The 26,338-nt window shown below is 32.4% G+C and overlaps 6 protein-coding genes across 6 annotated transcripts; 4 read left to right on the forward strand and 2 right to left on the reverse strand.

Moving 5' to 3' along the window:
* Positions 1–779: 779 nt before the first annotated feature.
* Positions 780–4,000, reverse strand: HELRODRAFT_178978 (hypothetical protein; the record flags this gene model as incomplete). The annotated part of the gene is made up of 4 exons (XM_009027848.1): positions 780–919; positions 1,434–1,634; positions 3,130–3,507; positions 3,937–4,000. 4 exons carry the CDS (start codon positions 3,998–4,000, stop codon positions 780–782), a joined length of 783 nt encoding a protein of 260 aa, XP_009026096.1.
* Positions 4,001–5,715: 1,715 nt separating this feature from the next.
* On the forward strand, positions 5,716–7,011 carry HELRODRAFT_178979 (hypothetical protein; the record flags this gene model as incomplete). The annotated part of the gene is made up of 5 exons (XM_009027849.1): positions 5,716–5,755; positions 5,994–6,176; positions 6,252–6,339; positions 6,400–6,674; positions 6,833–7,011. 5 exons carry the CDS (start codon positions 5,716–5,718, stop codon positions 7,009–7,011), a joined length of 765 nt encoding a protein of 254 aa, XP_009026097.1.
* A 540-nt stretch (positions 7,012–7,551) lies between these two features.
* HELRODRAFT_178980 (hypothetical protein) lies at positions 7,552–12,748 on the forward strand (the record flags this gene model as incomplete). The annotated part of the gene is made up of 17 exons (XM_009027850.1): positions 7,552–7,607; positions 7,897–8,147; positions 8,205–8,391; positions 8,454–8,617; positions 8,913–9,017; positions 9,296–9,453; positions 9,540–9,686; positions 9,758–9,762; positions 9,973–10,250; positions 10,375–10,628; positions 10,759–10,953; positions 11,006–11,127; positions 11,289–11,611; positions 11,737–11,806; positions 11,952–12,073; positions 12,149–12,226; positions 12,342–12,748. 17 exons carry the CDS (start codon positions 7,552–7,554, stop codon positions 12,746–12,748), a joined length of 2,922 nt encoding a protein of 973 aa, XP_009026098.1.
* Positions 12,749–16,398: 3,650 nt separating this feature from the next.
* Positions 16,399–16,827, reverse strand: HELRODRAFT_178981 (hypothetical protein; the record flags this gene model as incomplete). The annotated part of the gene is made up of 1 exon (XM_009027851.1): positions 16,399–16,827. The coding sequence occupies one exon, from the start codon at positions 16,825–16,827 to the stop codon at positions 16,399–16,401; it is 429 nt and encodes a 142-aa protein (XP_009026099.1).
* A 3,324-nt stretch (positions 16,828–20,151) lies between these two features.
* HELRODRAFT_178982 (hypothetical protein) lies at positions 20,152–21,755 on the forward strand (the record flags this gene model as incomplete). The annotated part of the gene is made up of 6 exons (XM_009027852.1): positions 20,152–20,194; positions 20,335–20,444; positions 20,521–20,615; positions 20,708–20,973; positions 21,097–21,254; positions 21,597–21,755. 6 exons carry the CDS (start codon positions 20,152–20,154, stop codon positions 21,753–21,755), a joined length of 831 nt encoding a protein of 276 aa, XP_009026100.1.
* Positions 21,756–23,228: 1,473 nt separating this feature from the next.
* Positions 23,229–25,455, forward strand: HELRODRAFT_185960 (hypothetical protein). Its single transcript, XM_009027853.1, has 7 exons — positions 23,229–23,334; positions 23,445–23,465; positions 23,543–23,652; positions 23,755–23,849; positions 24,112–24,377; positions 24,490–24,656; positions 24,890–25,455. The coding sequence occupies exons 1-7, from the start codon at positions 23,286–23,288 to the stop codon at positions 25,043–25,045; spliced, it is 864 nt and encodes a 287-aa protein (XP_009026101.1). The 5' UTR covers positions 23,229–23,285; the 3' UTR covers positions 25,046–25,455.
* The last annotated feature ends 883 nt before the right edge of the window (positions 25,456–26,338 follow it).

The raw sequence follows: 26,338 nt of genomic DNA on the forward strand, positions 1-26,338 counted from the left end.
AACATATTAACGCCAAACATTCGTTACGAACTACAAACATATTAACGCCAAACATTCGGTAGAATTTATAGAATATTGTAAAAATTATGGTCTATTACCAACATATATATATATATATATATATATATATATATATATATATATATATATATATATATATATATATTATTGGTAAACCATTATCCGCCATAGGCCAGACGTACGTTTCGTCTCTCCCGAGACTCGTCAGTAGCCTGCCGAATAAGGCTTAAGATAACACAACTCAATTATTGTAACCAAGAAACTCAAATTGAGGTGTCGCGAATAATAGGTAAGAACAACATCACATTGTTACAAGTTTTAAGAACCCACACACACACACACACACACACACACACACACACACACACACACACACACATATATATATATATATATATATGTATGTATGTATGTAATGTATGTATATATATGTGGTAAAACATTCAAACATTGAAAAATGCAGTTCAACTTAATTTAAATTTACAACTAATTAATCAATCTTTTAGTTATTCAGTCTAACAATCAGCACGTCAAATCATCTAATAAGTCAGCTAGCCAACCAACCATCAATCACTACCAATGTATCATTTGTTTAACATAACAACCAATCAGCTATTGTTTAACTATTCAACCAACTACTACCTAACAGTGGCGGATTTACGCACAGGCACAACAGGCACTTGCCATGGGCGGCAAATTTTGAAACAAATGATATAAAAATATTCAAGTTAAATACAAATTAATTCAAACTATTGCGTTTAAAGTGCCCCCTTAGACCAAACGTTAGTTCCAAACACTCCTATTGCATATATGGCAGTGCATATATCCGTATGTAGACATTGCATTTCGGATGTACACTTGTATTGTACTCCTGCTACAAACTGTTCGACCGAGCGGTCTTTTTTTGTAAAAAGCGCATTATAAATTATTGGCGTTCAACAATGTCGGAAGAAAGGCTAAACTTTCTTGCAAGCCAATGCTTTGAAAAAACAATTTTGTAAGAATTAATCCTGAATTGTATTACTGATGAGTTGGCGCCCAGAAGAACACCTTTTCATGGACCGTTTAATACGAATGAATTTTTACCAATAGTCGGTATATTACATGAATATCATTAAAGAATGTACCCAATAAAATTGTATTAAAAACATTGCTTCCATTTGATTTTAGTTTTCTTGAATTATTATTAAATTGGGGCGGCAAATTACGGGTGCCTTTACGCCGCAAAAATGTTAATCCGCTACTGCTATCTAATCAGTCAGTTTATTAACCAATCAACAAACTAACCAAGAAAGCACAAATCACCTAAATTAACAAGTAACAAACGAATTAAATTAAACAAACATAACAGAGATTCATTGAAATGTTTACTTACCACACACGTTCTCACAACCATTTCTGTTATAAAGTACCTACCACATATTTGACTTTGTATGCAGCCAGCAAGTCGACAACAAACCAATTTGAATACTCATAATTTATAGCTGCATGTGGAAATCGCCATGCTGCGTTAAAATTATTGTCAACTCCATAGGAAGCGTTATAGATAGCATAGTTTCCTCCCATGGAACTGAGGTGAGCTGGTTTCTTTAATGCTACATCATCCAATCGAGCTGATTTTTGCAATCAATTTTTTTTAAATAAAAATATTTTTTTTTAAATAAAAAATATTCAATAAATTTATAAAAGCATTTAAAAAATAACGTGCTTTAATTTTATTTTCAAATATTGATAGTCATAATTTTAAAACATAACAAAAACTTTTTAAATATCTATGTATTTTTTAGAATAATAAAATTTTAACAGCCGTAAAAATTCTTCAAACTCGTCTGAAGTAATATTTTAAAACAGTCTGCTATAATCGTTCGTTATTTGGAGCAAGACATCTTGAACCCCTATATCACCAAATTTAGTTCCAATTTTAGGAATTACTATCATTTCCAGTAAAACCAAATCAATGCATTTTCTTTATTTCCACAAAAAATCTGTTGTAGATATACCGGACTCCCACCATGCGGGCAACCATGTGCCAATACCGGTTTGTCTAACTTAGAACTGCTTACAGTTATTCTATACTTGTAAATAAACCTTCGTGCCACAAAGGCTATGCCATCCACACCACACGACGCACACACATATTACGTATGCACGCGCAACGTAAGCGTATGATGGTCTTTGAGTTTTGGACAGTGTTCGAACAACGTCTTCGCGGAATAGCAACGCGACACATGGCGCTTTTACCGACCGAGCTAATTCTGTGATGTTGACCTGCAATACAAGCTCTGTAACGTTTATACAGCATGCTGGAGTAGGCAAGTTTCTTTAACGCCACATTTACGTTTTCAACTTTTTCAAATATTTGTGAATAAGTGATTTTAACAATAGCCGTAATTGGGGTAGAAGAAGTTATTGTTGTTGAATACAAACAGAAATTTTCTTACAAATTTTACAAAATGATTTTGATATTAATTGCTAAAAATTTACGTATTCATGCATACGATATAATCAATTAATTTTTCATGTACCTTAAAAAATTATTAAAAACTCAAAAGCTATTAAGAGTTGAAAAAATAACAGAAGAAAAACTATTTTTGAAACAGCAGCATTTTATTTGCACCGGTGGGACACTCACTTGCCACGTTTTCGTATTCATCCAAATATTTCAGAATAAGAATAAAATAATTAATTAACAACAAAAATATACTGGAAATGTTTCAACTTTCATGAAAGTAGTTGTGAATAAATGATTTTAATAGTAGTAAAAAAAGTATATTATTTTACAAAAATTGGGTAGTTATAAAAAACGTTAGAAATTTTCAATAAAATGAATATAGCCAGTACTTGTTGTAGTTGATGTAGTGGTAGTTGGGGTTGGTGTTGTCGCAATTGATGTAACAGTAGTTGGGTCTGTTTGAGTTAACGTAGGGGTACCTGGAGTTGCTGTATTTGATGTAGTAGCAGTTAAAATATTTGAGGTTGATGTAGTTAAAGTTGGAGTTGTTGTAATTGTTGTAATTGTTGGAGTTGTAGATGATGTATTAGTAGTTGCAGATTAAAATAAAGTGCAAATTTTTATTTATATTAAAAATGTATATTATATCTAATTACTTTCAGCATAAACTTCAATTTCAGCAAATGCTAATCTCCTATCACGGTATTTCTGTTCAATTTCTGGAGATTGTTGTACGATGACAAATCTGGACAATTTACTACCATCAATACAATCGACTCTCATTGGTTCACCAAAATTTAAAACTTTCCCAGGCCACTGACCGCATAAATCATAAATTCCTAGTTTTGATGTATTCACGTTTGCATCAAAATTATTTGTCAGTCCTATTTTGAACTTTTCCATCCTGTAGTCTAAAAAATGTAGAAAGAACATTATAGTTTCTGTCAGAGTGTCGGAATCGGTTTTAGTCGGAGATTTTTGCCGGAAACGGATTTTTTTGAGAGGCCGGAGTGAACCTTTGACCCTTGTTAAAACTGAAGACAAAAATGAAGTCAACCACGATGATTTATAACATCCCGCGAAAGTTTAGTTTGATGGAACTATCAGTTAAAAATTTATGCGTCGGTCAAAAATTTTCGTTGTTGTACTCTAATTTTAAAAAAGGTTTTGAGGAATTGTTTTGCAAAATAAGTTTTATAAACAATATTTCAAGATATTACATCAATTTGATAAATCTTCAAATTAAATCCTGTGATTTTTGTTGGTTGCTCATTAGCTTTTCAAATGTTCCTCACGAGGTAAAAACTAACTTCCACACTTTTACGCATTTGATAGTATTTGTATTTAAAAAAACATTTGTTACATGATTTTACTAACGCAAGAAATATCAACAAATTATAGCATGCCGGAGAAACGCTTTGTGGTGTAATAGAAACGTACACATATCTTCTTGGATTACGTACTATAGATGGATATGTAATAATGATACCATTGATTCGTGTAGAATTTAAAACCCAATTTTGTCATGTTAGTTATTTCTTGATGTATGTAATATTTTGAATAAATATTTATAAGATATTTTCTTCTATCTTGCATAATAACGGTGGTAATGCTCTTTATACAACTTTAATTTTACGTAAAATTCTACTTGAATGAGTTTGAAAAATTGCTTTGATAAACTTTTGCAAAACATTTTGTAAACGTCTATCCTAGGTATTTTTATGTATTTCTATGTTTTCATTATAAAAAATACCCGTTTTCATCTGGTTTATTTTGATGAATAATTTCAACTAAATGAGTTTAAAAATTTGTACCATTGATTCATTGAAAGAACGAACGAACGATCTGTTACCTGATTAAAACAACTTTGAAACGTTGCATTTTGAGATGAAAACAATGTTTAAAACGTTAAATAATTTACAAAATAAAATAATTTTTTTTCGAATTTATTTATTTACTTCTATTTCAATATAATTGTTAGGCCTGGACATTTGTAAAAGAAATTTACTTTTTTTATTTCAAAGTAATTAGTTAGGGAAACAAAACTTCCTTCTTCCAATATTAAAAAAATTTATTTAATTGATAATTATATAAATTGAAAAATAATATTTCTCACAAAATACGGGCAAGCAATTTAACTTTGTTATCATCTATTTTTAAATACTACACCTCATGGAGCAGATGGCCGTCCCACATCTTACATTACAATAAAAACCATTATAATTTACGACTAGCCGAATCAATACTCATAGGAGAAAGACATCCGATATTAAATATTCAACAACGGGCAAGTGGAATTTTTCCTACCATTTCCTACCAATAAATTTAGAAACAGAGAAATCATCGATAATGAAAACACTTAAAAGTGTTATATTAAAAGAAGTTGAAGATTGTAAAATTAATTAAATGACCGTTAAGTATTCACTTTGAACAAACAAGGAGTCAACAAAGTAGAGTAGAGACGAAATAAATATATATATATATATATATATATATATATATATATATATATATATATATATATATATTTGAGCATCTGGCTACATATACAACGTATCAATTGGAACATCGATGATGGTATAGGAATACCGAAAAAAGCTTTTTTGTTCTGTTATGCATAAAATAGTTAATTTTAGCATGGTTTGAACATTTTAGAAACTCTTTAATAGAGTCTGTTTTCTGTAAGTTCTGTAAATACCACCAACCACCATCACATTCAATACATTGTGACAGAAATAGCAAATGATTCCTATTTTAAACTAATATCTTCTATCAGCACTCATCCGTTTGAATGACTAGCGAAACAGATAAACATTTTTTTGTCAATTTTAACTTTATTTCATCTTATTTTATTATATTGTTTTTTATTTAATAATATAATATAGCAATAATAATAATTATTATTGTTATTTTTGTTATTATTATTACTATTATTATTATTTGCTGGTAATAATTCTTTTTAATTGCTGATATAATATGTGTTATTTACACTGCATAAAAATAAGAGTACCTATACTTTGTTTTAATTATCAATTACAACGTTCTAAGCAGTAGCTGCTGTTGAAATGTTCGGGTATTTTTATATAATTTAGCCATGCGCAAAGATGTTTGTCGTTTTTTTAAGTCCGGGTTGCTACTTAATTATCGTAAGTGCTCTCCTGTAAATAAGCTTCGCTGAGTTCGCCTACCACTATTCACTAAATTGATAGAATTTTTATGGCGACTTATGTTAAATCGACGTAATGTCTCGTTTGGTAGTTGCCATCCTGCTATTGATTCCAGGTGTATAGTTGTTGACGTTTTGTTCTCTGCGGGTGCTGGTGCGTTGTAGGGAACGTCAAGCATCCGGGCTGGAGATAGGCCTGATGTTGTCTGTGTGACTGATTGAATGAGGGTTTGGATGTGAGTCGAGGGATGATTCGTTGCTAAATTGATTGTTCTGTTTCATTTTTAGATCCGTCTGCAAGTCACCGCGTGTCTGATACAATATATATTGATTCCGAACCACACACCTGCAAAGAATTGGACGCCGAACTAGATTTTTGTGTTTTCAACTGGAATACTACGAAAAGCTGGCCGATAAAGAATTGGACAAAGTCCAATGAGTTCTGCATGAATTTTGTTGGAAATTCATTTTTGTTGAACGAATATGTAAACGTTCAGTTCGAACAAATATTTGAAATTTTCCGCTATTCAAATGCTGGTTAGTTTGTGTCAACTCAATTTAGTTTTTTATATGTTGAGATTGAAAGCTTTTTAAAAAAATTTTTGACCACAGCTGTTGATGAGATGATCTGGACTGGCTTGCGGTTGATCGGCGGCTCGTTAGTATGGGAAAGTATCTCACCAACTTCAATGCTGACAAGGTAACATTCAAGAATTTTTAAAATAATATTCTACAATTGTAACTTGAAAATATTTTTAAGAGCAATTCCTCGTAAGGGTTTTGATATTGAGCCCGGGGAATATGAGTATACCGACGACACTGGGCTGTGTGGGGCGTTGCAGAGATCAACCCGCGTTCTTAAACTTATTAGTTGCAGCAGCCAGATCAATTTCACGTGTTTTCAGATTTATCCTAAGTTGTCCACTTACCCTCCCCTCACAAATAGTAGCCATCAGTTTAACCCTAATTTTCGGGTTAAACATCGTTTTCCTTCTTCATTAGATGGTAGATATGAAAGAGATGTTTATCGACAAAGTAAGCAGTCTTTTATTTTATTAAATATAACGCATTTAAAAAATAATACCATTACAAAATAGCAATAGGACAATTGAAGGTTGAAATTAAGAATTAAGTGAATCAAGCAAAACTATTGACAATTTTGAAATAAGTTTATGTCAATAAATTAATTACAGGTTATAAAAAATGCGACAAAGGATGGGTAACAGGCAGGAATCCAAATTTGTGCTTCAAAGCCATGGACAACGTCGTGTCATGCGACATCGCTAATGAAGAATGTTCTCGTTATGAAAGCGGTAGTCTGGCAGTTTACGACGATTTAGACCTCGAGGAGCTCAGTAATACTATCTCTTAGTTTCTTTTATTGAAAGTTGTATTAAGTTTCAATTCTCCTTTTAATTTTTTCATTTGAAGATGTCAATTCAGGTGAATACTTCATCATCACGGATAGAGAGACAGAGGCGAGGACTAAAGACATTTATAGTATGTATGAGTCACACGTAAAATGCGATAATTTTTCACTACAGTATTTCATATTGTGACATAACATAATTTTCATACTATCATTTATTACTACGTTACCTAATATTATTATGCCCAAGAGTTTGTTACACAATTTTTTTTGACACCACTAAGTCCCGGATGACGCAACGCGTTGCACATTCATTGATGTGGAGAGTAAAACATTGTACCATGATTGGTTTGAGAGTCGGAAGTACATTTGCCAGCAGCCAAAAATTGGTTATTTTAAAACTTTTTGAAAATTTTCATTAAATTTTTTATATAAAAACTATTTCCAAATTTATAAAAAATCTAAGCAGGCTAAATTATTAAACAAAATTAACCGAAAATAGATTATGAACTCAACCTGAATTCAAATGTGCCATTAAACAACATGGACATGGCGCTATATAAATTAGAACTAATCATTTTTTATGGGGTTGTGATAAAGTGCCTGTCTTCTTTGTTGTTGTGACTGGGTTCGAACGTAAAGAGATCTCTAGCTTACCATCTTCACGTGTGTTGTGTTATTATTATTATTGTTGTGCTTGTTATTCTTATTAAATATTTGTATTGTTATTATGGTTATTTATATTATTTCTATTATTAATAGTAGTAGTAGTATTAATAATATGGTTATTGCAAATAAACATTCAATTAAATTTTAAGAGTCTAAATCCACAACGGGACAGAATGTCTTCATTGATTTTTCGTCATCACTTGAGTATACGAAATTCAGATGCAGACCGTCCCACGTTGATATATCACCATCCAATCCCTTGATACATTCCGTAAACAATTACTTCCAGATTCCTCCCTTTGATGACCCTGAATATTACTACGATCATCTTGCTTCATCTGAAACTATTCAACGTAGGTTGAGCGTCGGATTATCACAAGGCTACCACAACTGTTATATTTGGGATTTTAACTCGCTTAGCGGAATCTATGAAAGAAATCTAGACAGTAGCACTTTAGTAAAATTTACAGGTACAAAATATCGTCATTATATTAACTTCCATTTTACGGTTTTTTTTTTATGTTAAGACATAAAAACTGATTACCTGTACGTCACAATCAACTACTCTGAACCTCTTGCTTGGACGGACGTGTACTCATTTGTTACATTTGATTACATCATGGATTGGACTTCAAATCCACACATTCAAAAGTGGATGTCGTGGCTCAACAGTTCTTACGCCTATCTTGAGAAAATTATGAAGATTAAAAAGAAGTTTGCAAAAACTTCTAAACAATTTTTATTTAGGTAACTTTCGATCATTTTTTTTTCTACAGAAAGGGTGTTGGAACCATGCTAGACGTAAAGATAAACGTATATTCGCAAAAAACAGCAAAACGAATGACAAAAATATTTTCAAGGCAAGTGTTGCTAAACAACATGGAAAGACAGGAGCCAGTTCCTGATGAGTTTGAAGAGAAAAAATTTCTTCGGTCAAACAGTCCGCCAGCTAAATGGTTTCACAAACGTTTTTTAATTTTATTCTAAATTAATTGTAAATTAATTACTAGTTTCTTTTCTAATTTGATCCATACTTATAACATAAAATTTTTATCAAAGTATATTTTAACCATAGGCTGAAAGATAAATATATGAAAGTAAAGAACTCAGGTAAGTTGCTTGAATGACTTCCATTGTGAGAAACGATTTTAAAAAAAAAACAGCGCTAAGTTTGAATTTCTTTTAGCCAAAAAACTTTTAAAATTATTATGAATAAAAGATTTTTTTTAATGTAGAGGGATGCTACAAAGAAATCGTCTCCTTCGGATCGGATAAATTTTTTTTTGACGTAGGACTGCCGGATGAAGTTGCCTCCAGTGATATCTTATGCCACATGCGAGGTTCGGCCTTTACATATATATATAATTACATATATAAAATAAGTCAATTAAATTATAAAACTATTGTGGCTTGGTGTTTAAAAGGACTGGCTGACGTTGCAGTGACTAGATTCGAATGCAAACGAATCCCCGCTTATCACATGCAATGTGCATGATGCGTTGATTCGCGTGTATTAACATGCACTGTGTGTTTCTTGTTGGCACCTTTGAAGAAAATTTAAGAGAGATTTGTAAAAAAAATTTACTCCATGCATGCCAATACATTCCAAACTACATAGGTTTTCCTCCAAAAGCCAAAGCTAAGTGTAGTGGAAACTTTGTATTTGGTTACAGTTGGGTTCTTAATGAGTTGTTGGACTGCGCCTCATTCAATATCAATGAAGCTGATGAAAGTTCGAATCTAACTAAATCTTTCTATGATATCCTACACAAAGATGTTAGATTTTGTTTAAAAAATTAGTTTTGCAAAATGGCAAGAAAAAGATAATTGGATATTCAAATGCGTTATTTAAAATTATTTAGATGAAAGACTATGATGATTTACTGGAAATGACTAAAGACTTACTAACAAAAGATCCAACAGGCTCAACCGTCCAGTCAAAAGATATTTCATTAGTAGCTGCTATTTTGGAGAAATCAAACAGCACCGACTTCCATATGAGCACAGATGTAGGAATATTTTTAACATTTCCAATAGAAAAAATTTTTTTTTACGTAACTTTCCAAAATTTTTCGTGAAGCACCGGTAATTTTTTAAAAGGTCGCGGAAACAATGGTTACAATAGTCGATGAGTTGTTGAGTTCACCAGTTGAAACTTTTGAAAAGGCGCAAGAACGAACGGCAGCATCACTTTCGTATGTACATTCATTTTATTTATATTAAATTTATCAACAATTTCTTTCAATTCAATAAAAAACTCAGCAAAAAATAATTAATTATTCCGAAAAATGTCAGAATTTTAAATTCCATGGAGACGCTAGTGAAGAAGTTGAGTGAAGTAAGCCAAGACATCAACGTCACGTGGTCGGGAAAAAATTTGGTGACTCATTTTTACGAAACTAGCGTTCATAATCATAGTATGGGATTTGCGCTGTTGAAATTAAAAGTGGGTAACAAATCTGAAAAGTATATTTACGGTGGCGGCGTTTTGGAAGCAGGAGGCGATAACTTGGATGAAGATTTGGAGGTTGCTCTCTTGATACCAGATGAAATTTACAGACGAAAATCTCCCCGTAAGGCTTTTCTTTTTATTTAAATTCTAAAAATAAAATATAATCGCTTTTTTGAAAATTTTACACTTCAATTACTGCATGTCGATGTTGTTTAATGTTATTTTAACTAATAATTGTTTTTCAGTGGAAGGAGATTTTCCTGTTAAAACGAGTCTCATAGTCTATAAGACCGCAACCCTCTTCCAATCGTCGATGACGTCATCGTCACCATTATCGTCCGCGAAAAGATCTGCTGGTCTTAATAGTTCTTCCTTGGATGAAAATGGGAAAGACCCAGCTGATGACGATGGATGTGAAGATGTCGTCAATAGAAAAATAAATTCACTGATAATTAAATCATCGGTGGGAGGGAGAAAGATATCAAACTTGAAGAAAAAAGTTAAAATTAAATTCCGCCTAAAAAATGTATATCTGATTCTAATCTTTTCATTGCAAATTTTTTTTATTTTTTAACCACAGACATTTTTGTTCTCTTCCTCGTTGAACTATTTCATTTTAATTTTTGAAGAACACTATTTCTAATCCTGCCTGCGTGTATGCGAAATATAAGAACGATCGGATCGAATGGTCGACTGATGGCCTGGAAACGATTGACTCAAACGTTGAAGACTTTTATATCGAATGTGAAAGTGACCATCTGACGAACTTCGCCGTCTTAGCGGTGAGAAATTATTCGAGTTTTTCTGTTACCGTTAGAAAAAAGGTATAAAATGAATTAATTTTTTGTCAAAAATTAAAAAAAATATTTTTGTCAGGGTTTTGAAAAAGACCTGCATTCGAAGAAGGTCGGCATCGCTTTGCAGTGGGTATCCATGATTGGAATGATCATATCCATCGTCTGCTTGTCCCTGGTCATCATCGGACAAATTATCTTCAAGTAATTTTCATTATTTTAAGTAACTTTTTTTATTTTCGAGTAATTTTTATTGTTACTAAAGAATTTATCGTTTTTACGTAGAACTTTAATCAAAGCGTGTTTTATTTCACAAGTCGAAAACGAATTTATATGATTGTGTCTGCATTTTTTTTCGTGTTCAGAAAATTTCGCAAAGGACAGTACCACATCGCACTCCTTAATCTATCAATATCTCTCATTTGCGTCAACCTCATCATCATGTTCGGACTGGATAAGAAACCACCATCACCACCACTATCGTCGTCATCATGTACGTCATCCTCTACGTCATCAATATCCCGTAAAACCATTGGCTGCCTGGTAAAGAGCGCTCTCTTGCATTATTTCCTTCTTGTTTCGTTTTCCTGGATGCTGATTGAAGCCATCTTGCAGTACTTGAAGTTTGTGAAGGTTTTTAATACGCACATTTCGAGCTTTGTTTGGAAAACTATGCTGCCTGCCTGGAGTTAGTAATTTGTTTTTGCGTTAAATATTCATTTATAAGTATTATAATTACTTATTTAGTCAGATTGGGATAGTTTTCTGAAATAATATTTTTTTATTCTAAATTTTGAAAATTATTTTAAAAAGTTTTACCAGCCATCGTCGTGATTGTCACCGGCTCCGTCGATTACAGGCTGTTCGATGGCTTTAAACATCAGTTAGAATTTAGTTTTCCTAAACGTTTTTTTCATTAAATATAAAAATATTTTAAAATGACAATATTAAATAATATGGATTTGTATTAATAATGTTATATTATAATAATAATAATATACGTATGTTAATAATAAATTGAACACTAGTTGCTGGTTAGCCAAAAAAGCATTTTACCTTGCTTTCTTATTACCTCTTGGCTTTATAATCCTTGCTAATATCGTAGTGTTCATGAGGGTGATTAAAGGGATTTCATGTGACAGACCGAAAGGTGAATTAGTATTTTTTCTAATTAGTTTTATTAAATGATTAATTTAACAGAAAAATTGTATTAAATTAATTAAAGGTATGGTAACGAATCAGTCGCAGTGTAAACTCATCTGGCTGCAAGTTCAAGTGGCTCTCTGCTGTTTCGTCATCATGGGTTTGTTTCATGAAATCATTTGCTCATAGTTTTGTTCATGAATTTCACCATTTTTTGTTGATAAAATTTCTTAATGGTAATTTATTTCTACAGATTAAATATTTAATTGCCATAGGATTAACATGGTCGTTCGCCTTCTTCGCTTACGGCGATGCATCGGTCGTCATGTACTTCCTGTTCGCCATCTTCAACTCCCTTCAGGGACTGTTCATCTTTTTGCTGTTCAACTTGCGCGAGAAACCAGTGCGTCATGCTTGGAGCAGTTTCGTTCGGAAGCCGGCAAAACATTTACCATTTTCAACGTCTTCGACGGGTGCCACCGCGCCAAACACGAGCAAGTTCACACCCAACAAGTTAGTTGATAAAGATAAAAAGAAAGCTTTGTCTACTGAGTTGGATTTTTTGAATGCCACAAGTTCAGGTCGAAGCTTGGATGACGCTGAAAAAAATAATTTAAAGAAACGTTCCGGTAGTGATGGGAAGGGTGAAGAACACGTCAACACTTTTTCGAAATCTAATTAATTCATTGGATTCATCTACGCATTATTGCTCAATTACTTTTTAATTATTTAAGATCATCAATCTCATTTCATTTTATGTTATTAACTTGCTGTGAATTAGAAACATAATGCAATTAATTTGGAAACATAGACGTAGAATCACGTGAAACATTTTTTAATATGTATGGACAGGGAAAACATAAAAACAAAATTTACTCACGTACGTGCAAGTTCATTAAATGACAAGCCATGCCTAGTTTTTCAGTTTGATCATCAAAAAATATGTGGGTTTAATTTTGTTTATATCAAAATTAAGTTTATGTATTAGGTTGTTGATGGAGATGCCTGGCCAACTATCCGGCGACGATATCCGGCCGGAGCCGAGCCCGAATATCGTTGAATAGTGAAAAAGGCTGGAGCTAAACTGAATTTAGGATTGAAGTCAATTCGTATAAAACTTGAATTTTGAAGTCAGTGAAGTCACGAAAGTGACGTCAGAACGCCAAGTCAGTCGCCACCAGCATAAATCATGTGCGTGAACGTTGCAAAGGAAAGTTTGCGCCTTTTATTGTTTCTTTGATATGTTTTGACGAAGTCGATTTGCAGATCTAGAGGGGCTGAAATCGTTTCTCGTCCAACTTTTTACAAATTTATAAAACTTTTGCTCCTTTTTTAAAAAGTTTATTTGTATGAAAAATAAAAGATTACAAGTCATCATGAAAAGAATACTACAAGAGAGTAACACTTAACCCAAAATATCAATCAATCATTTCTGTCAATGTGACATAAAACAATTAAGCATGTATGGACCAATAAATTTGATAACAAAAAATTAAGCAAGCAAACAAATATAAAACCAATATATATAACAAAATGTAATTTAACATAATAAAAAATAAGAACAATTGAAATAACACATGATAGCCGGAAACAGCTTACATACACAAACATTACAACAATGTAGAAATTATTATAATTATTATTGTAATAATTATATTTTTTTTATTATTGTTAGTTTTATGATTATTTTTGTTTCGGCAAAAAGTTCGCTCAAGCCGATTTTCTGAAAAATAAAAAAGCCCCATATAAAAATGTTCAAAGTAAAATATGCTCTCTATGTACACGGATGTACAATTGTACATCCATCCATACACTCATATATGCATATACCGTTTCCTGTTACTTCACTCACTTTACAATTGCAATCAAAGACTTCTAGGATCAATTACACCCAGTGTCCAAGTTTACAAAAAATAGCAATAATTTTGTGTGAATATAAGAATTGTCGTTGAATTGAAAAATGGGCATGTCTTAATTATAAGAAAAAGGTTGAGAAGTTAAAAATGGTTATCAAATGTTGAAAATTAATGACTTAGCAAGGTTTGAGATATAAAACTTATCAAATGAAATCCAAAAATTCAACTAACTGCTTTCTCTCTTAATCCATTGTAACAAAAAATGAGATACTATCATACATAATCATCATTATTTAGCAAATAAGATATGGCCTTTGTTTGTTATTTACTGTTGACAGCATATTTATTTCGCTTTTACCCACAGCAGCAAGAACTACTTTTCTTGCAGCTTGAACAGAACGTGGTACAACAAACTTTTCAAAAGTAACAAAATTATCTGGATTGATCGTTAGGTGCCTTGTTGCTCCATTGTCAATATACCACTTAGTGTTGTCTCTAAATGTTTTATGACTGGCTGACTTGCACAAAACTACACCATGTTTCATCCTATGTTTTTCTTGGTGTCGCTGAAACATTTTTGGAACTTTTAGAAGGTCTTGCATCACTGATACACTTCTACCATGCTTAACCCTGTGTCCAAGTTTATAGTTTTGTCCTTTTAGTGAAATCTGCTGAAAACTTGCTGAAACTTGACTTTTCAACATTTACAACTAAGTCGTCCTAAGCCTTGTAGATTTATTGATAATGTCGAAAGCCTTTATCTCTTTTTCTAAAACACAGAGACGAGTGATTAAATCATCTATCGACTTCTTTTCTTCACCTAGCATTAGCCAACTTGATTTGAAGTTTTAGAAACTACTTGGGAGAATCTGTGGTAGTTTTTTTTGTCCCGATGCCTGAAACCCACTGTTTAACTTGTTCCACAAAGTTTTCAATCTTGCAATTTGGTAGGATAAATCTACATCCGCTATCCAGATATCCAAATCGAAAAAGTTGCTACAAACTTGGAACAGTTGATCTTTAGTTGACGCTCAAAAATTCCTTTTTAATTCCTCCCAAACTTCAAACGCTGTGTTCTTGTCCGTTATCTTTTAGTATGTGTCTAATTTGTCTACTTTGACTGCATTTACAATTACTGATTTGGCATATAACTGTTTATCCACACAAGTTACTAGGTATGTACAAAAATTCAACACAATAATCAGCAAACCTCACAACGAATTATTAACCGACACAAAAATTAAAACAACATAATGATAGTACTGACTAATAAAGAACATGAAAAATAAAAAAAAAATTTTTTTCATAATCACATTTAATTACAAGAACCGAAATGCTGCTTAAAAAACAGCAACTTTAATTGTTTACAAAATAGAGGAAATGATATTCCAGGTAGACTGAGTGAGGTTGGCAAATTATTCCACACCATCGGTCTAGCAACAGCAAAATTTCTTTTACCAATCGCCAAACGGGCTTGAGGAACGTCTAGCAAATTCCTATTATTGGATCTCAATCCTGGATAACCAGACGTTGAATCACGTTTAGTCAATCTACCGACCAAGTACGGAGGAGCACGCCCATTTAAAACTTTGAACATCAAAACAGCAATCTTGTAGATAATTCTCTTTTCAATCGGAAGCCAGTGCAGATCCCGTAAAATCGGCGTCACATGATCAGATCTAAAACCTCCAACAACTAGCTTGGTCATGCGATTTTGAATTGACTGTAGTTTGGAGATTTCCAACATGGAGACACCGTAAAAAAGGCTGTTGCAATAGTCCAGCCTCGAGTGAATAAACGCGTGAGCCAAACTCTTTAGGGTAATCTCATTAAGTGAATTTTTTATAGCCCTCATCATGCGAAGTTGTCGATGACATTCACCAGTTAGCGACTTTATGTGGCACTCCATTGTCATATTACCATCGAATACAACACCAAGATTACGAGCAACTTGACATAATTCATGCCATGTTTCGGTCAATACACATATATCTAAATCATTTGATAACAAATCATGAATTATATCATATTTTGACCGAATGGATCTAATATTAAGCAATCCCAAATTTAATCCGGTTTGGTAGCAGGCCTTGGATATCTCACTATTCTCCATTGCCCGACCACACCTCTGACCCGATATAAAAAATGACCATCTTTAGCTTCCCGCGTTATTGCCTCAAGAACCAATTTTTTAAGCTGCAGACGCTGGTCCGTTGTAAGGTCATCACTAATCCTCACTTCCCTCATTTTTTCATCCAGCAGCGCTAATCTGAACAATCTTCTCAAAACCAGGACTTTTGCAGAAAGGTTGATAAACTTAACAATCACTGGACGCGGGGGAGACGATACGCTTGGATTTTTACCTTGTCTAAATATTTTTAATATGTCATCATCTTTCAGAGACTCGTCTGTTAGGGACCTTAAACATTGCTCCTATCTTTAGCAACATCCAAGTCTTCGCTGAAATTAAAGAGAACTATGTTGTTCTCACGGGCTTAACTTCATTTGCCACTTCAATTGTTCTGCGAACAGAGATGACCTCTTTACTAACTACGTCGAGGTCCTTTCTTACCACATCGGAAAATGAAGTACTGATCATATTTCTCAAAGAAGCAGCCTCGTTATCGACAATTTTAGAATTAATCTTTACAACGTCTAACCAAGACTCGGTAATATCGTTTTTCAAGGAGTTAATAGACTGGTTAAGTTTCTCGTCTAGTTTTTCTAACTGTTTTAGGTTCTCACCGCTTGACTTATGCCTCAACTGCAGATTTTTTATCCCAATATCAATGGAATCAAACGTTTTAAAACAAGAATCAATGGATTCAAATTTTTCGTTAAGCATCTGCAAAAGACCTTTGAAACCATCAGCATGTTTCACGCAATTATCGCAATAAAATTTCATGTTTTTACTTTTGCTAGCATATTTCACCAATTCATCATATAAGGCCGAAGGCTCGATTTGAACCACCGCATCACACACACAACATAATATGTTATCATAACTTATGGAAACCAAAATCAAATGGAAGGAATGTTTTTAATACATTTTTATTGGGTACATTCTTTAATGATGTTTATATAACGTACCGACTATTGGTAAAAATTCATTCGTATTAAACAGTCTATAAAAAGGTGTTCTTCTGGGCGCCAAATCATCAGTAATAAAATTCAAAATTCAGGATTAATTCTTGCAAATTTGTTTTTTCAAAGCATTGGCTTGCAAGAAAGTTTAGCCTTTCTTACGACATTATTGAACGCAAATAATTTAAAAGTTGCTCAGCCGAACAGTTTGTAGCAGGAGTACATACAAATGTACATCCGAAATGCAATGTCTACATATGGATATATGCACTGCAACTCATTTATTCTTGTCCATTTAGACAAATCAATTGGAGTGTTTGGAACTAACTTTCGGTGTAAGGAGGCCAAATAAGACTTTAAATGCAATAGTTTGGAATTTGAGGTATCGTCTAGATCTTTTGGAAATTAAGATCTAGAAAACCTTAATTTTTATTTAACTTGAATATTTTTATATCATTTGTTTTCAAAATTTGATGGCTAGTTGATTGGGTATTTTTTTAAACGAATGATACATTGGTGGTGATTGATGGTTGGCTAGCTAGCTGACTTACTAGATGAATGACTGACTGATTGTTAGACTGAATAACTAAAAGATTGATTGATTAATTAATTGTAAATTTAAATTAAGTTGAACTGCATTTTCAATGTTTGAATGTTTTTTCATATATATATATATTTTAGATTACCGAAAGCAAGATTTTATAATAGGACTGACAAATAATTTTGATCCAAATGTGAATAAGATCATCGAAAAAAATTACGATCTATGTGGTCAGTGGCAAGGTCCTGTGAAACCATTTGGTGAACCAATGAAGGTAAATTGTGTTGATGGTAATAAATTTTCAAGGTACGTCATCGTACAACAGTCTCTAAAAATTGAAGAGCAATACAAAGATAAGCATTTGGCATTTGCTGAACTTGAAGTTTATGCAGGTAGCAAGTTATATTCTGTTACTCCATTTTTACTTTAGCCAGATGTTTATTCAAAAGATGAGGACGCCTACTTTGAAATATTTTTTGTATTTGATAAAATGTACGTTAATTATCTTAAACAATCAAATTTAAAAGTTTACTATTTGAAGTAATAATAATAATAATGTGGATCTATTAAATTATTAAATAATATTGAACGACTTAAATACTTTAACTAAATTTTTCCCAACCATGAAAATGATTTATATATTCAATATTTGAGTATTTGTCACTTATTTTTGATCTTTTTGTTTATTCAAAATTTTCTTCCTTTATGATTTTGTTTTGATGGTGATTTTCATAAAATTTTTAGTAAAGTACAATGGCATTTTAAATGTATTATCGTATATTGACGTTATTTAGTTAAGTTTCCTCTGCTTATCATTACTCAAACATATTTGTTAAGCGTTTCTTGTTTAATGAAACAAAACTTAAAAATAACCCTTTATTAACAACTACATTGATCAGCAGATTTAGACCTAACAAGACTTCTAGTTTATCCAATTCAATTAATTCAATATGCAAAACAAAAATCTAAGTAGGTTTCATGATTGATTGAATTGGAGCAATTTGAAAAAATGAGCGTTGAGTCTATAAGACTTGGCGATTCTGACATTGAGTTTTGCACATCTGCAGGCAGCCTGGGATTTGTTTTCGATAATAACATGTCTTTCTACGTTCATACTAGGGCAGCTTCGAAAGGATGCTCTAGACAATTGTGTAGGCTTAGACGCATCAAACGATCTATAAGCAAACATGCTCTTCAATGTCTTGTTCAATCTTTTATCCACTCAAAAATAGACTATTGCAATAGTCTACATTACGGTTTGTCTGGCGTGAATTTGTCTAGACAGCAGTCGGTTCAAAATTGGGCTGCAAGGTTGGTTTCAGTTAAGCCAATTATTTTTGCTCTTCACTGGCTTCCGGTTTATCAAAGAGTTATTTTCAATATACGTTTAACGGTTTTTAAATGTATTAAGAGAATTGTCCCTAAATATTTAATTGACAGAGTCATTCCTTAAACACTGCCACTTTTGAATCAAACATTGCGCTCTGACAATTCAAGTTTACTGTTTTTACCTGACACAAACTTGACTCTTGGTCAGAGGAATTTTCGTAATGGGCCCTGCTGTCTGAAATGATTTTCCTAAGAACCTTCGTGACCCTACGTTGTCTGTTATTCAATTTCGTAAAAAGTTGAAACACCATCTTTTTGTCCCAGCTTGCCCGTACTAATGTCTTTTATTTCCATCCACTGCATTGCTTTATTAAAGTCCTACGCATTGTACTGCAATAATCGTTAGCGCCTCTGAGATCTTTTTGAAGGGCGCTTTCAAACACACCAATAATAATAATAATAATTTAATACTATATTAAAAGCTTTATTTACAATGTTATTTCAATGTATAGGGCTTTGCGTGAATGTCTGTACTTTTGATTTTGTCAAAATTTTGAAAAAGAATTCAGAAAAAAGAAAATTTATTTAACAATACTAAAATTTTTAAGTAACATTTCACAAACTGAAAAATGTTACAATGACAACCGGGATCTTACAAACAATGGTAAAAAAGAATCATTAATTTGAAAAAATTTAACACAGCTGTCAAAAATTAATAACAAATACTGAATGAAGTGTCATTTCGAATATTGAAACACAACACAAATTCAATCATTGTTATTCATCGAAATATTGTATCCATTCAAGATCATAGATACGTAATCAGACACGAACAATGTTGAAAGAAAGTTACTTTAGAACAAATGTTGATAACACTTGAAACAATGATTAAATAATCATTGTATTTGTTCACTAACCAGAAAATGTTTAGCACTTCTATTATATAAGCATCTACAACAATCCTCACTTCATTATTTTAGCTTTGTGCGAAAAGAAAATTTTCAATAAAATTCATTTATATAATTTTAATTAATTTTATAAAATTTAATTTTGATTGCTACACAAATTTTTCCGTTCAATAATTTTGTAATTCGCACGCTTCTGAATAACCGGTTATGGACAGATTGATATTTTCAGCGCTCTACAGCTTGTTGCCTCTAACTTTCGGTTAATTCATTTAATTTTTTATTACAAATTCTTTTAAATAATTAATTTATCCTATTTTTAAAAAAGTGAAAAGTGATTTTATTATATTTTTAATGTAGAAAGTAACACATGGCTATTAATGTTTATGCAGCTTTATCGCCAATCTGGAACGGTTTGTTATACGCCTTACGATCATTTTACTATCTTATAAAAAAATATTGCAAGTTACATTATTTATTTCAATTATAAGTAACTAATTCAAAATTTGCTCAAATCACTCAAATTCACCTTCCTCACAATTATAACGATCAGAAAATGGAGCATGTGGAAAGAGCAAATACCCCGATGCAGGGGACTACTTCCTACCAGCACCCACCATCGTTGGAGGTATAGAAGCCAGACCGAATGAATTTCCTTGGCAGGTAACAACTTTTAAGAATCAGTAAATAATCTAATAACAGTTTTTTTTTAATTTTTTTTGAACGAAATAATTCTCAGGTAAGTGTCCAAACAAAGAAAGGTACTCATTCGTGCGGTGGGAGCATCATCAACTCAAAATGGATCATCACGGCCGCTCACTGCCTCGATGAAAAGTTTACACATTCAAATTAACAATAATAATGAGAAAAATTAAACATCATTCGGTCAGTCGTTTAATTCTGTTGTTGCTTTATTTACCCCTCAGTAATCCAGGCTACTACATGGTTGTGGTTGGACTTCATAAAAAGATCACAGGAGCAGGTGATTCAACCGTTAAAGTTCATGATGTTGAGCGAATTGTCGTCCACGAGATGTTCTCGCCCATTACAGTTGCTAACGATATCGCCCTCATAAAGGTCAAGAATGACATCAAATTAGACGAAAATGTCAACACCGTCTGTGCACCCAAATCAAATGACCAATATGCCCATTATAAGACAGTTGTCTCTGGGTGGGGAAACTTAGCTCCAGGTAAATGATTGAAAATATATTTCCACAATTATTTTATGATTGTATCGACATTATAAATATTTAAAATGAAACTTCTAAAATAAGTATAAATTTCGCTTAAGATCTGATAAAAAAAATTAACAGGAGGGAGTAACTTGAATGTTGACAGTTTGATGTACACCACACTCAACACCACAGCCAAAGATTATTGCTTACGGATGTACAAAAACATACGCCCCATAACTGATGACATGATCTGTGCCTCTGATAACAAAGGCAACGTTGTGAGGGACTCCTGCCAGGTTCTTTACGACTTGCGTTTTGCCGATATATCTATAAAGTCTTCGTCTAAATACATTCGAATGAAATATAACAAGTCATAGTTAAAACAAAAAAAGGGTGCTAATCATTAACAACACATTTAATTTTTGAGTGGAACTAACTTTTCTATGGTGGTATATCAAGTATGAAATGGAGCAACTCTATTTAAATATAAAATTTTAAAAATACATTCATTTTGGTAACTTGAACTTTTTCGTATTTCTGTTGACTTGTTAAATAATATATATATATATATATTAAATTATAATTTTTAAAAACAGAAATTAAAAATTTAAAATTGATTTTAAAATGAAATTTTTCAGATGGACTCGGGAGGTCCACTGGTGAATAAAGAAAAAGATGGGACCTTCAGACTGGTGGGTGTGGTGTCGTGGGGCATCGGGTGTGCCAGCAAGTACCCTGGTGTTTATGCCAGGGTCAACCACTTCGAAGATTGGATTTTGAAGAATATTAAATTATAACGAACATTTTTTTTGTTATTTAAATAAAATTTCCTATTCTTATGAATTTATAAAATATTCATAAACTTTGAATAAACAAAAATTTAAAAGTCAAAAGTCTTCTTCAATGTCTTAAACTCTTGTTTACATTAAGCGAAAATAGATAATTTTTTTGGTTCGAATAAGCAAAATCAAATAAGCCTGCACCGTGAGATTTAATTTCGTTTGAGGAAATTTGGTCAGAAATATGCTGCCGAACCTCTTAACCTTTTTATAAACTTTTTAAACAACACTATCCTGCTGTATGAATTTAGCACCTATTTCATTAAAATTAAAATATTTTTAAGTAAATGGGCAAAACCTGGTTATAAAAATATCAAAAGGTACGTTTACCCAACAAGATGTTGGTAGGGTAGGCCGTAACAAATCACGTTGTTTTTGCGCACTTACCTGATTTGAACACTCGCAATTCAAAAAATAAAACCTCTCATAGACCTCATGTTCTTCATTCCATACAAAACTTGCTCGTGCAAAAATCTTTGGGGATGCAAATATTAAACCATTTTGACACAAAAGTTTCAACTCGAAACAAAGGGTTGTCTGTAAATCAAAAACTTCTGTCCACAATGGTTTCAATAGTTTGTTTGGTTAATTGGTTAATAGTGTCAAATTAATTATTTTTTCTCAAATCTTCATGGGGCATCAATATAAAAATAGAAAAACGAAAAATGCATATCCGTTCTTCTTCAAAAGTATAACTTCCGTTTTCTATACAAAAAATTTCGATTACATGCTGGTAGTATGGTAATTTTTTAGTTTTGGACAGATGGTATTTGAAACAGTTTACCTTGGAATAACAACAATGATAGTTGTTTCATTTTATCACATCAGCGAACCGAAAACCGCAAGAAACAATTTAGATGAGGAGTGGTGTCATGGTGAAGATGACTGGCCAGAACTGCAATGAATGACTTCGAATGCAGAAAGATCCCCACTTTCATAAGCTGTGTGTTATAAATTGGTTCACACTTGTTCACATACGCTGTGTGTGTTTGTACATGTGCGTGTACATGTGTGTTGTGTGTGTATGTTTGTTGTGTGTAATAATTTTAATTTAAAAACTAATAAAATGCCTAGTTCTGACGTAACTTCTTACTTCTTACACTTATTAAAAAATAATTTTGAAAAAACAGAAGTAAAATTTCATTAAATCAATTTTTTAAAACAATTAACTGAAATTTCACATGAATTGTATAAAATGTTTGTAACAAAAAATCTGAAAAATATGAACACTTAAAGCAACTTAATTGATATCTTATCTAACCAATTCAACGTTTAAACAATATATATCAAGACAATTATATTAATGAAGAACCATTCAAAAACTCGATAACAAAGTTACGTTTTGTTGCAATTTGAAGAAAATATCCATTGTTTGAATGATAAAACATCTTTTATAAGCAGTCGCGCAATTTGTTTCCTATTAACGGTCATATGATATTTTGAAATTAAAATAAAATCAATTTCACTAACAATCTCCTTAAATTTGCAATGAAGGAATTAATTCTGTTAGTTTTGTGCCTGCTATTTTTGTCGCATGGTAAATTGCATCAACTTCTTCTTTTGAAAACATCTAACTTTTAAAAACTTTATAACTTTCTACAAAATTATTTTAATTTCTAATGATATATATTCATTCATACTCTGCAGCAAAACCTCCAACTTGGAGTCGTTAGTTTCTTTTCTTTAATTTTCCACCCACAAATTCTAAACCTTTCATAAGATTACTACATTTTAAATGACTCCAGCAAATGGTTCATGTGGCAAGAGCAAGTACCACGACGCGGGCAACCACCCCCTACCAACGCCAACCATCGTTGGAGGCATCGAAGCCAGGCCGAATGAGTTTCCCTGGCAGGTTGAATTGTACCGCAGTTGAATTTTTAATTTGAATAAAGATAAACTATTTGAAATAATCTGTCATCTTTCTAATAAATTATACTTTGTTGACGACGAAAAGGTAAGTTTGCAAACGAGAGATGGACGTCACTTCTGTGGGGGGAGCATCATAAACGATCGGTGGGTCCTCACCGCGGCCCACTGCGTCCAAGGAAAGTTCGTACGGGAGAAATAATTTTAATAAATTAGTCTGGCGGTTGTGGTTTCACCAAATTTGTTCAATGATATTTCTTCAAAAAAGTACTTAGTTAATTTTTGTTACTTTTCTAATTTTCTAATTGAAATATTATTGGCTATAAAATATTCTCGTCAAAATGTAGGCCAAACATTTTCAGAAACACAAAAATTAAATTATTAAGTTAGAGAGATGAATCATGAAACGTGTTTCTTCATTTTTGAATCGTCTTCGTGAGCTTAGGAAGCCAGTGGGCTACATGGTAGTGGCAGGCATCCACAAGCTGGACACTGGAGTGAACGCCTCCACTGTCGCGATGCATGAAATTGAAAGTTTCATCGTTCACGAAAATTTTAATTCGAACACGATTGAAAATGACATTGCTCTCACGAAAGTCAAAAAAAGTATCAAGATGGACACGAACGTCAACGCTGTATGCGCGCCAGATTCCAACGACCAATACGCTTTTGAGAAGGCTGCCGTCTCTGGGTGGGGACTTTTGAAACCAGGTAAGTGTTTATTTGAAAAAAAATAGTTTAAATAAGTTTAAACATTAATTTTTAATTCCAAAAATAAAAAATTTTTTTTTGAATAAAATTCTATTAAATATTTTTATCGCAGGAAGTTTGGAGGGAGCGGACGCGTTGAGATACACTACCCTCAACACAACCACAAACGAACTCTGCACCAAAATGCATTCTGGATATATTGGTAATAAGCCAGCAGTAACAGTTGACATGATTTGTGCAACAGACAACATGAATGACACAAAAACAAGCACATGCCAAGTAAGACGAATTTCATTCATCCAAGCACAACATCAATAATTCATTATTTAAAAATCTTTTAAAACTAAATTAAACTGCCTAAATTGTGAAAACTGACTTTCCATTTGTTCAGTTATTTTAATTAATAATATAACTGTTACTATTTGACAATGTACAAAATAGGTGTATTTATTCCGAGGTAAAATTAAAGTTTAACGTAGACAACCAGGAATATCTAATCAAAATCTTTCCAGATGGATTCAGGAGGTCCGCTAGTGAAGAAAGAAAAAGATGGGATTTTCAGACTCGTTGGAGTGGTATCGTGGAGCTTGGGGTGTGCCCAGAAATATCCAGGAGTGTACGCCAGGGTCACTCACTTCGAGAATTGGATTCTTAAACATATTAAATAATTAATCAGACATTTTATTGCTAATAAAAGTGAATAACGTTTATTATTCCAGCCTAATCGGATGTTTTAAAAAAACTCGTTTCGAGATAATTTATATGTAATTTGTTATAAACTTGTTTCTACGTCGTGATGATTTATAATCTCACGAACCAACAAACATTCAATTTTGAACTATATAACAGAACATTGATTTTTGAGTAAATTATTAACAAAAGTCAAAGAATTGAATTAAGACAAAGACAGGCCAAACTGTTGCTAAGGCATGATCGTGAGGTGGAATAGCAACGGAACCATGTGATCAAGTTTTTTTTTCAAAAATCCTTTTTTATGATAATTTTTTCAATGTATTAGTATTTTCATTAAAAAAACTTTATGCTATTTTGTGTGAATTCCAATAAAAAATGTAAGCAACACATTCATCAGTTATAAACAAACGATTTCTTGACAAACAATAAATTAAATTCCAATTGAATTTCAGAAGCAACAACAGAATATATCTTTAGAATTGAATCATATATAAATAACAAAAAAAGCGATGAAAATTAATCAAATAACTAAAAATTCAATTAACCATCGACTCTGGCATAATGTCAAAGGTATCAAAATTTGCGAACGACAGGCAGTTGTGTGCAAGGGTCAACAGCAAGGAAGATGCGGAAGTACTAAGACAAGATATGACAAGACTATGCAAATGGGCTGAAAATTGGCTAATGCTATTTAACATAGACAAATTTAAAATGCACATTGGAAGAAAGGACAAAGGCTTCCAACATCAACTGGGCAGGAAGGACCATCGATCTACGGAAGAAGAAAAGGACCTCGGAATTACTATTCATCAAAGCACGAAAACATCAAGACAATGTACTTTGGCAGCAGCCAAACAAATCAAATACTTGGATGTATTAAAAGAGCGGTGGTGAGCAGAGAGAAGTCAATTATAAACTTATATAAAACGTTAGTTCGTTCTTATCTCGAATATTGTTCACAGGTTTGAAGTCTAGATCTGCAAAAGTACAAAAACATTCTTGAACGGGTACAGCGAAAATGATCGAGGGAATTGAAAAACTAGAATATAGGGATAGACTGAAAGAATGCGGATTAACAACACTTAAAAGGAGAAGATGCAGAAGAGATTTGATTCTGACATATAAATTAATAACTGGAAAAGAAGAAACACCATTCACCAGGTTCTTTCAACTAAAAAAATGAAAGAATTAAGAAGTCATAAATACAAGCTCTTCAAGAAGACAGAAAATCCAATAAAGCAAAGATTTTCAGCAGCAGGGTGGTAAAC

Source organism: Helobdella robusta, assembly GCF_000326865.2.
Source record: "Helobdella robusta unplaced genomic scaffold HELROscaffold_51, whole genome shotgun sequence".
Lineage (NCBI taxonomy): Eukaryota > Metazoa > Annelida > Clitellata > Rhynchobdellida > Glossiphoniidae > Helobdella > Helobdella robusta.

Bases quoted from the DNA above. Each gene is read 5' to 3' on its own strand.
- HELRODRAFT_185960 (XM_009027853.1), top strand. From the start codon at position 23,286: ATGAAGGAATTAATTCTGTTAGTTTTGTGCCTGCTATTTTTGTCGCAT. The intron at 23,653-23,754 runs GTTGAATTGTAC...GACGACGAAAAG, and splicing joins CGAATGAGTTTCCCTGGCAG to GTAAGTTTGCAAACGAGAGA. The intron at 24,657-24,889 runs GTAAGACGAATT...AAATCTTTCCAG, and splicing joins CAAAAACAAGCACATGCCAA to ATGGATTCAGGAGGTCCGCT.